Source organism: Mercenaria mercenaria, chromosome 7 (genome assembly GCF_021730395.1).
Source record: "Mercenaria mercenaria strain notata chromosome 7, MADL_Memer_1, whole genome shotgun sequence".
Lineage (NCBI taxonomy): Eukaryota > Metazoa > Mollusca > Bivalvia > Venerida > Veneridae > Mercenaria > Mercenaria mercenaria.
Window position 1 is genome coordinate 44,119,533 of NC_069367.1, and position 11,795 is coordinate 44,131,327.

General features: G+C 36.4%; 1 protein-coding gene across 1 annotated transcript; it reads left to right on the top strand.

Moving 5' to 3' along the window:
* The first annotated feature begins 5,420 nt into the window (after positions 1–5,420).
* Positions 5,421–7,690, top strand: LOC123555436 (uncharacterized). Its single transcript, XM_045346060.2, has 3 exons — positions 5,421–5,567; positions 6,762–7,028; positions 7,430–7,690. The coding sequence occupies exons 1-3, from the start codon at positions 5,519–5,521 to the stop codon at positions 7,513–7,515; spliced, it is 402 nt and encodes a 133-aa protein (XP_045201995.2). The 5' UTR covers positions 5,421–5,518; the 3' UTR covers positions 7,516–7,690.
* The last annotated feature ends 4,105 nt before the right edge of the window (positions 7,691–11,795 follow it).

The following is an 11,795-nucleotide window of genomic DNA, read 5'->3' on the forward strand; positions in this document are numbered from 1 at the left end:
TGTGGTTTACCCGAGGTCACATCATTTTAAAACATTGTTCACATTCTAGAGGCCACCCTTTTTACATGATCATCATAAATTTATGTCAGTATATTTTTAGCTCACCTGTCACAAAGTGACAAGGTGAGCTTTTGTGATCGCGCGGTGTCCGTGCGTGCGTGCGTGTGTCTGTCCGTCCGTAAACTTTTGCTTGTGACCACTCTAGAGGTCACATTTTTCATGGGATCTTTATGAAAGTTGGTCAGAATGTTCATCTTGATGATATCTAGGTCAAGTTCGAAACTGGGTCATGTGCCATCAAAAACTAGGTCAGTAGGTCTAAAAATAGAAAAACCTTGTGACCTCTCTAGAGGCCATATATTTCACAAGATCTTCATGAAAATTGGTCAGAATGTTCACCTTTATGATATCTAGTTCAGGTTCGAAACTGGGTCACGTGCCATCAAAAACTAGGTTAGCAGGTCTAAAAATAGAAAAACCTTGTGACCTCTCTAGAGGCCATATATTTCACAAGATCTTCATGAAAATTGGTCAGAACGTTCATCTTGATGATATCTAGGTCAAGTTCGAAACTGGGTCACGTGCCATCAAAAACTAGGTCAGTAGGTCAAATAATAGAAAAACCTTGTGACCTCTCTAAAGGCCATATTTTTCATGGGATCTGTATGAAAGTTGGTCTGAATGTTCATCTTGATGATATCTAGGTCAAGTTCAAAACTGGGTCACGTGCGGTCAAAAACTAGGTCAGTAGGTCTAAAAATAGAAAAACCTTGTGACCTCTCTAGAGGCCATATATTTCATGAGATTTTCATGAAAATTGGTCAGAATGTTTACCTTGATGATATCTAGGTCAAGTTCGAAAGTGGGTCACGTGCCATCAAAAACTAGGTCAGTAGATCAAATAATAGAAAAACCTTGTGACCTCTCTAGAGGCCATATTTTTCATGGGATCTGTATGAAAGTTGGTCTGAATGTTTATCTTGGTGATATCTAGGTCAAGTTCGAAAGTGGGTCACATGCCATCAAAAACTAGGTCAGTAGGTCAAATAATAGAAAAACCTTGTGACCTCTCTAGAGGCCATATTTTTCACGGGATCTGTATGAAAATTGGTCTGAATGTTCATCTTGATGATATCTAGGTCAAGTTCGAAACAGGGTCATGTGCGGTCAAAAACTAGGTCAGTAGGTCTAAAAATAGAAAAACCTTGTGACCTCTCTAGAGGCCATCCTTGTGAATGGATCTCCATAAAAATTTGTCAGAATGTACACCTTGATGATTTCTAGGTCAAGTTTGAAACTGGGTCACGTGCCATAAAAAACTAGGTCAGTAGGTCAAATAATAAAAAAACCTTGTGACCTCTCTAGAGGCCATACTTTTCATGGGATCTGTATGAAAGTTGGTCTGAATGTTCATCTTGATGATATCTAGGTCAAGTTTGAAACTGGGTCAACTGCGGTCAAAAACTAGGTCAGTAGGTCTAAAATTATTAAAATCTTTTGACCTCTCTAGAGGCCATATTTTTCAATGGATCTTCATGAAAATTGACCTGAATGTTCACCTTGATAATATCTAGGTCAGTTTGAAAACTGGGTCACATGCGGTCAAAAACTAGGCCAGTAGGTATAAAAATAGAAAAACCTTGTGACCTCTCTAGAGGCCATATTTTTCATGAGATCTTCATGAAAATTAGTGAGAATGTTCACCTTGATGATATCTAGATAAAGTTCAAAACAGGGTCACATACCTTCGAAAACTAGGTCAATAGGTCAAATAATAGAAAAACCTTGTGACCTCTCTAGAGACCATATTTTTCAATGGATCTTCATGAAAACTGGTCAGAATTTTTATCTTGATAATATCTAGGTCAAGTTCAAAACTGGGTCACATGAGCTCAAAAACTAGGTCACTATGTCAAATAATAGAAAAAAAACGACGTCATACTCAAAACTGGGTCATGTGGGAAGAGGTGAGCGATTCAGGACCATCATGGTCCTCTTGTTTCTTTTGAAATCTCTAGTCAGATTCAATACGGGTTTACCTCAGATCTTAAACAAGGTCACTGGTCTAACCATAGAAAGACTTTATCAACACTTGTACTTGATTTTTATAACACTTTCTTAGAATGTTTGTTTCTTTAAAATCTAGGTTACATTCGATAGTGGATTATCTTATCTAGGTAAAAAACTAGGTTACTAGATCAGCTCGTAGAAAGACATTGTCTAAAGTAAAGACAAAAAGTCTTCAAGGAAGGAAACACTAAACCAAACTGAAAACATGAGAATGAAAGAAGATTGTTTTCTTATAACTTTGTTGAAGGAAATAACAGGAGTAAATCAATAGTGTCAAATCGTGTCATTCATATTCTAAGTATTACCATTGTTATTGTATATGTCGTTATTCTTATTATATGCTCGATATTCTTATGGTAAAAGTCATTATTGTTATTCTATGTTTCGTTATTGTTATTGTATCTTTGATATTGTTATTCAATGTCTTGTAATTCATATTCTAAGTGTTACCATTGTTATTGTATATGTCGTTATTCTTATTGTATGTTCGATATTCTTATGGTAAAAGTCATTATTGTTATTCTATGTTTCGTTATTGTTATTGTATCTTTGATATTGTTATTCAATGTCTTGTAATTCATATTCTAAGTGTTACCATTGTTATTGTATATGTCGTTATTCTTATTATATGCTCGATATTCTTATGGTAAAAGTCATCATTGTTGTTCTATATCTGACGATTCTATTTACAAAACGTGTCATTCTTATTCTTTGTTATGTGGTTGTATTTGTATAGCGTCGCTGTGCTATTTATATCGCGGGAAATCGCACATACAATAAGAAATATCAAGCTTACAAAAACAATAATGAATACACAACAATAACGTCTATTACAATAAGAATATCGAACATACAATAAGAATAACGACATACAGAATAACAATGGTAACACTTAGAATATGAATGACACGACATTGAATAACAATATCAAAGATACAATAACAATAACGAAACATAGAATAACAATAATGACTTTACCATAAGAATATCGAACATACAATAAGAATAACGACATATACAATAACAATGGTAACACTTAGAATATGAATGACACGACATTGAATAACAATATCAAAGATACAATAACAATAACGAAACATAGAATAACAATAATGACTTTTACTATAAGAATATCGAACATACCATAAGAATAACGACATATACAATAACAATAGCAAATTTTAGAATATGAATGACACGACATTAAATAACAATAACAAACATACAATAATAATAGCATACATATATGAGCCGTGCCATGGGAAAACCAACATAGTGGGTGTGCGACCAGCATGGATCCAGACCAGCCTGCGCATCCGCGCAGTCTGGTCAGGCTCCATGCTGTTCGCTTTTAAAGCCTATTGGAATTGGAGAAACTGTTAGCGAACAGCATGGAGCCTGACCAGACTGCGCGGATGCGCAGTCTGGTCTGGATCCATGCTGGTCGCACACCCACTATGTTGGTTTTCCCATGGCACGGCTCATATAATTTAGCAACGTTTGACATGGCATACTCTGCAGAGAATTACGATGCATGTTCTTTACTCACCAGAAATAGATTACCGATGCTGCAAGTTCCAGGGTTTTCGCCTGTAGTCACTGGACCCACGGAATTGAACTCCCAACTTCAGTTCTAAAAGACTTGTTGACAGACATATTGCTTCTATAGCAGCTATCTTGAAACTACATCGCTAACAATGTCTACTTGGCTTAATTACAAACGACATTGGGCCAGGTTTTAATTGTTTTTGCCATGATCATGATGTTACTAATGTTAGGTGCAAAAGATTTTACGTCGTTCATTTCATTTTTAGCTCGACTCTTCTACTCACCCCGGCATAGGCTTCGGCGTAACACCTTGGTTAGAGTTTTGTCTGCAAGTACGTATAGCAAAAGGCATATAGCTTTACTATCTCCAAAACTAATGCAAATATTGAACTGAAACGTCATACTTTTTCCGAGGGTTTACAAAACTAGGTCATAGCATCAAGTCCCTTAACTCTGACGTGTATTTTGCAAAATTGTGTCCTCTTTCGAACTTCAAAACTTCTGGTTAAGGTAACTAATGCAGATACTTGATTGAAACGCCACATGTGTCTTCGGGGATATAAAACTAGGTAGTAGCATTAATTCCCATAACTCTGGCACTTATTTTCGTCATATTATGCCCCCCTTTGGACATAGAAAATCCTGGTTAAAGTTTTGAATGCAAGTACATACTGCTATGATTTAAAGGCATATAGCTTTGAAACTTTTTCTAGGTCAATATCAACCTCACATGATCAAGCCCCATAACTCTGACATTTATTTTTGCCAAATTATGCCCCCTTTTGGACTTTGAAAGTCATGGTTAAAGTTTTGCAAACTGAGTATTTTGCAAGACTGTGTCCTGTTTCAAACTTGAAAACTTCTGCAAAGTAACTTATGCAAGTTACTATCTCCAAAACTAATGCAGATACCAGATTAAAACTCTATAGATATTTTAACATTTAGGGTAATATTCCTGCTTTTGGAACAACAAGTCGAATAGTAGAGCATTGGCTGTCTTATGGACATCTCTTGTATATTTTACTTTGATAAAAGGTGTCAAGCGTTATTACTCAAGCTATACTTGCAAGGATGCATAACTACCGTTTGTTCTTTATGTTACTTCATGTTAGATGTACAAAGTTATTACTCGTGCTGTACTCGTTATATTCTTTTCAAGTGAAATCACCAGCAGCGTTTGTTCTTTATTTAATTACATTACTTGCATTATGACAAGTACACAGTCATTTCTCAAAATTAGATTTGAAATGATTCTTTTTTTTTCTATTTGAAATGATTCTCTTATTTTTTAAATACAATTATGAACACAATTTGTTCTATATTTCACTTTCGTTATATATGTAAAATGCTAGTACTCGTGCACCACAATGCTTGCATTTTTGTTGACAGCTTTTAGATATATATAAAAACTTAAAAAGCTTTTAGATATATATAAAAACTTAAAAAGTTTTGGAAAACTGTCATTGTATTTGTAGTAAAATGAAAAAATATTGTTCTTTTTTAAGCCTTTGTGTAAAATTTAATACTAAAGTGAAGTGACCGAGATGATAACAAAATCAAAGTTTGAAAACGAGTTCATAGGTAATTTGATTCGTCGTTTTGAATTGAACGCTATTGAAATTATGAATGATAAATAGGTCTGCATTTTTACAATATCTTATTTACGTTTTATCTGCGCGTTTGTGACTTCTACATAAGCAATTGGGTTAAAAATAGACGACAAAAGTATAACATATATACGTCATAATGACAGTATTAAGTCCTGCCATTATATAATACCTTTCATAATTGGTTTCATTTTTTAGCTCATTACTTTTTTTTTTAATCGCGCGATATGATATTTTGAACTGTAAGGTACAGTTTACATTTGTACAAGTAAGACAGTACAGTGTCTTATAAAATGAATTACGGTTACATTTATTTATTAACGCTAGGAATTCTTTTCTCAGGTAAATATTATATATGTATTTATTCATAAACAAATCTTATTTTTAAAATGAATTTTGAAGCAAAATTGTTAATAGTTTCGTTGGAAATTTTGGACGTATGCACACTACATCTGACAGTGACTAAAATAGATGGAACGACAAGAAGTATGTATGATGTTAAAATCTAATTCATCATTTGAAAATCGTCATGGGCGTTTTCCTTCATGGATACTTTGTCAGAATTCATGTCTCACTAAGTCGATAGCAAAGACTTCAAAAAATAAAAAAAATAATAATGAAAATTGACACAATTATTTTTTTCCTGTGAAAATGTGATCATGTCACTTTAATGTTGTTTACTGGAGAATTAAAAGAAAGTGATTTTAGTGTCCATGTTATACACATACTGGCTATGGTAGATGATTCCAACGTTGTTTAGGCGTTGATGTTTTGTACACAGAGACATTGGATAAACGTGGACGATGGATGGACATTTACCTCTCGAACAATCGAACAACGTAAGAACCACCGGCTGTAAAAAAAAAGCTATGGTCAGTGCATGCGTGCGTGTGTGCGTGTGTTCGCGCGCGGTTGCTTTAGAGGTGCACGTGGCGACGTTCATTAACTGCTTCCAAAAGATATTTTGTCGATAAGATTTACCTTAAAAACAGCTAACAGTCTTTAAAAGTGCCGAATGGCGCTTCATTGAGGGGTTCTGCACATGTCAATACTTCCCATTAGCAGACTCAGTCAAATAGTGTCTGCTTTTATTCGATGCATCCAAAGGGTTGATTAGCCTTCATACAAGCAGCTTTTAAGTGTCGTGTGGCGGCCGTTAAAAGTCGCGACGCACTTGGACTCAGTGTCGTCATTATTTTTCCATGGGAGTTTATTCAATCTGACTTGCTAAGCCGCGTTGCTAGGTAACGTGTGGCGGTTGCACATTTCTTTACCTCTTATGAACAAACTCAATCAAATAGGAAAAGTTGAAACTCCACAGGTCGCTCAACACGGCCTTTACATGGACGGTAGTTGAATGTATGCTACTATCCACGCACTCTAGCCCAAACCATGTCTGCTATTGTTGTACAGTGTCGTATTCTATCCCTCTAAAGCATTTGTCATGTAATAAATAAATAAATAAATAAATAATCACGCTAATAAAGCTATGGCCAGTGCGTGCGTGCGTGTAATGATGATAATTAGAATTATTAGTTTCAGGATATGGGCATGCTGAAGAAGACTGTGTAAACTATTCCTCCGGCAATAAACTGTGTGAATATGGGTGCTGTGGTGACTACGGAATGCAGTACTGTTGTATCTACTGGGAAAGATATGTAATTATAGGAGCCGTCGTCGCCGGTATTATCCTGATGACTTGTATAGTCGGCATCATCATTATTCTAAAGTGTGAAGCACCGACGGTTCAGTCAAAACATTCTGAAGCCTCTTGTAAAGGAGAGGAACAGAGTGAAAAAATAAGTAGGTCTAAATTTCAATAATATCTAAAACATGATACAATTTCTTGCATTAATTTGTTGTTGTTTCAATTTGTTTTACTTTGAGTAATTTGATGAATTTCAGTTTCCATTGATCCCGAATACATACGGGTAAGGCGATCATCTTTATAGAAATATTTGCTGGTGCAAACTGAACGACTTTCTCGCGTAAAACCGCCAAAACCCGGCGACATTCAAATTATCTACTGCGTGGCGTAGTGATTAGAAAACAGGAATCTTGTTGTTTAAGAATAAATTGTTTATGAAACATCAAAACTAAGTGTTAAAAAGTATATTTTCATGGTTACCGTTTCAAACGCATCAAAACAATATGTTATTTTTTAAATACTTATGTATGTTCATTTCTGGAGTTTTACTTTTCAGCAATTGCAGTCGTTAATGCCAACCAAAGATGTACGAATAATATAGCACCACCAATGGCTTGTTCGCTATCTGACACCAGTGTCTAATCTCAAGAAAATGCACATTTGTAGGATGGTATTTGACACCCATTTCTACGTGTCATATCATATCTCGGGGAATATGCAATGATATTATACAAATTGTATTGCACATTAATATTTGCTGGTCAAATGTTTTACTATTCGATGTGTTTTACTAGATGTATTTGCATGAATTAAAATATAAAACATCAGCGCTCTTTGTTTCTTGTATTCCTATATGTTGCTATCAGGGCCCGTATTAATCGATATTTTAAGTCTGAAACGTCAAGTTTTCTTTTTGCTCCGCTGTTGTTAAATAAACCCGTATTGTAATGAAAGATATACAGTAGTAAATAAATTTACTATATATTCTATATGAAATTAACAGTGACAAACAGCCATGCACATTTTTTTTAAAAAGTTTAATGTTTAAACCAAATAAAAGACACCGAGAAAAGAAGGGACCATGTACTAGTATCTTCTAAAATTCTTAGAGAGATTTTTCGTGTGACAGGTCAACACAATAGAAAGCTTCCAAACTGACAGCTAAAATGTGGGTATGAACACCTGTGTGATAAGGTTTTATTACATTTCTATAAACGCAAACACTCTCCTTCAAAATGTTACAAAAATGTCATGTATAGGTCCATAATGAAATAAAAAAAAAGGAACTGGCTTACATAAAATATAAAAATGCCACTTTAACTGGGACAAAAAGGATTCTTTCATTCCGGCGTTATCCGACTAGCTTGATTACCTAATCAATACTTTTGTACCTGAAACTTGGCATGAATATATCCATCCTATCACTCCGTATAGTTTAGCAAAATTTCATTAGCATATATTTTCTTCAGACAAAGTTAGGCAATCAGAATATTTGCCGTTCTTATCTCTAAGTTTCAGTCAATAAAGGTTGATGAATACGGTTCCTGCATCCTCCTCTACGGCCTATAGACATATTCACTCAGTGTGAACGCTTTTCTTGAAACATGTGCCGTACGGACTTTTTAGCGCTATAGGTAATATAGCAGCTGCAACATTATCAAACTTTGCTAACATTAAACCTGGAACATGAACGCCGTGTCCCATATAGTATCACTTCACAGTGGAAATTTAATCAAATCTATAAACTTTTAAATAAAAGCAAGGATTTGGGTTATTACAAATTCCATTACAAACATTCACAATGCTGCACCATCGAAATATCATTTGAGCCGCGCCATGAGAAAACCAACATAGTGGCTTTGCGACCAGCATGGATCTAGACAGGATCCATTCTGTTCGCTAATGGTTTCTCTAATTGCAATAGGCTTTAAAAGCGAACAGCATGGATCCTGACCAGACTGCGCGGATGCGCAGGCTGGTCTTGATCCATGCTGGTCGCAAAGCCACTATGTTGATTTTCTCACGGCACGACTCATTTGTGTTCTTTTTAGTGTGAGGTCAATGTGGTCATCATACTGTTGATGCGTCAAAGTCCGGGTTCATTGTCACTGGTGACGGACAAGAATTATATAAGCAAACCTATGAATGTTGCCTGTTTTGCCTACTTTACTGATGTTGCAGTTCGCTGACCACCCCCGTCTATTTAGTATTTGGTACTAGTTTTAAGCATGCTATAGGGGTACGATTGCTACAAATATGCAAGATCTAGCACTAGCGTTCCACATAGACTCCAGATACGATCATGTTTTATGTTGTAGAGAGGTTTAGGAGACGATCAGGTGTATGTTGTAGAAAGGTTTAGGAGACGATCAGGTGTATGTTGTAGAGAGTTTTAGGAGATGATCAGGTGTATGTTGTAGAGAGGTTTAGGAGACGATCAGGTGTATGTTGTAGGGAGGTTTAGGAGACGATCAGGTGTATGTTGTAGAGAGTTTTAGGAGACTATCAGGTTTTATGTTGTAAAGAGGTTTAGGAGACTGTGCAAAGATGGAGGAGACCCTCCGTTTTGTAGTAGAGAGGTTGAGGATACGATCAGGTTTTATGTTGTAGAGAGGTTGAGGAGACGAACAGGTGTATGTTGTAGAGAGGTTTAGGAGACGATCAGGTGTATGTTGTACAGAGTTTGCGGACACGATCAGGTGTATGTTGTAGAGCGGTTTAGGAGACGATCAGGTGTATGTTGTAGAAAGGTTTAGAAGACGATCAGGTGTATGTTGTAGAGAGGTTTAGGAGACGATCAGGTGTATGTTGTACAGAGTTTGCGGACACGATCAGGTGTATGTTGTAGAGAGGTTTAGGAGACGATCAGGTGTATGTTGTAGAAAGGTTTAGGAGACGATCAGGTTTTATGTTGTAAAGAGGTTTAGGAGACGATCATGTGTATGTTTTAGAGAGTTTTAGGAGACGGTCAGGTTTTATGTTGTAAAGAGGTTTAGGAGACGATCATGTGTATGTTTTAGAGAGGTTGAGGAGACGAACAGGTGTATGTTGTACAGAGTTTGCGGACACGATCAGGTGTATGTTGTAGAGAGGTTTAGGAGACGATCAGGTGTATGTTGTAGAAAGGTTTAGAAGACGATCAGGTGTATGTTGTAGAGAGGTTTAGGAGACGATCAGGTGTATGTTGTAGAGAGTTTAAGGAGACGTTCAGGTTTTATGTTGTAAAGAGGTTTAGGAGACGATCAGGTGTATGTTTTAGAGAGGTTGAGGAGACGAACAGGTGTATGTTGTAGAGAGTTTGAGGACACGATCAGGTGTATGTTGTAGAGCGTTTGAGGAGACGATCAGGTGTTGATAGTAGAAAGGTTGAGGAGACAATCAGGTGTTGATAGTAGATAGGTTGAGGAGACAAACAGGTGTATGTTGCAGAGAGGTTTAGGAGACGATCAGGTGTATGTAGTAGAGAGGTTTAGAAGACGATCAGGAGTATGTTGTAGAGAGGTTGAGGAGACGATCAGGTGTATGTTGTAGAGAGTTTAGGAGACAATCAGGTTTTATGTTGTAAAGAGGTTTAGGAGACGATCAGGTGTATGTTGTAGAGAGGTTGAGGAGACGAACAGGTGTATGTTGTAGAGAGTTTGAGGACACGATCAGGTGTATGTTGTAGAGAGGTTTAGGAGATGACCAGGTGTATGTTGTAGAGAGTTTGAGGAGACGATCAGGTGTATGTTGTAAAGAGTTTTAGGAGACAATCAGGTGTTGATAGTAGATAGGTTGAGTAGACAATCAGGTGTTGATAGTAGATAGGTTGAGGAGACAATCAGGTGTATGTTGCAGAGAGGTTTAGAAGACGATCAGGTGTATGTTGTAGGCAGGCTGAGGAGACGAACAGGTGTATGTTGTAGAGAGGTTTAGGAGACGATCAGATGTATGTTGTAGAGAGGTTGAGGAGACAATCAAGTGAATGTTGTGCAAAGATGGAGGAGACCCTCCGTTTTGTAGTAGAGAGGTTGAGGATACGATCAGGTTTTATGTTGTAGTGAGGTTGTGGAGACGATCAGGTGTTGATAGTAGATGGGTTGAGGAGACAATCAGGTGTATGTTCTAGAGAGGTTGATGAGTTTATCAGGTGTATGTAGTAAAGATGGTGAGGAGACAAATAGAATAAGTAGAATAGGGTGTTGGTAGCAGAGAGGTTGAGGAGACGATCAGGTGTATGTAGTAGAGAGGTTGAGGAGACGTTCAGGTGTTTGTAGTAGAGAGGTTGAGGAGACGATCAGGTGTATGTAGTAGAGAGGTTGAGGAGACGTTCAGGTGTTTGAAGTAGAGAGGTTGAGGAGATGATAAGGTGTTTGTAGTAGAGAGGTTGAGGAGACGATCAGGAGGTCAAGGAATTTCTAATCATAGTATCAAGCTGAAATGATTGTATCGGCCTTAGAATGGTTTTTTTCATTGCATTGTGTGAGGAAGTTTTATATATCACAAATCATAATTTTTATGTACACTTTTAATAAGTCTTTAGCAACAGAACGATCTCAAATTCTATTGTCTAATTTCACATAACAATTATCTTGCTTCAACAGCATATTTTTCAGGCCAATATATTATAAAGAAACACAGGTGTGTAATACCTTCCTCGTGTTAAAATATGTCCACAATCACAACAAAACACCTGATTCCTACATAAATGGTACTTTAATTGCAAGCATTTAACCCACGTATAACATTTTTGTTAAAGTTATAAGTTTTGTTAGCATAAAAATGTCTTACTAAAATCATCAATTACAGGCAAATGAATATTTCTAGCCGAACTGAGAAAAGCATAAGAAAAGAGGAAGAAAAAAGAAGACATGAAATAAGTTCACTTGCACACGAAACAGTCGACCAGAAATATTTACTTGTTTAAATGTTTAAATAGGAAT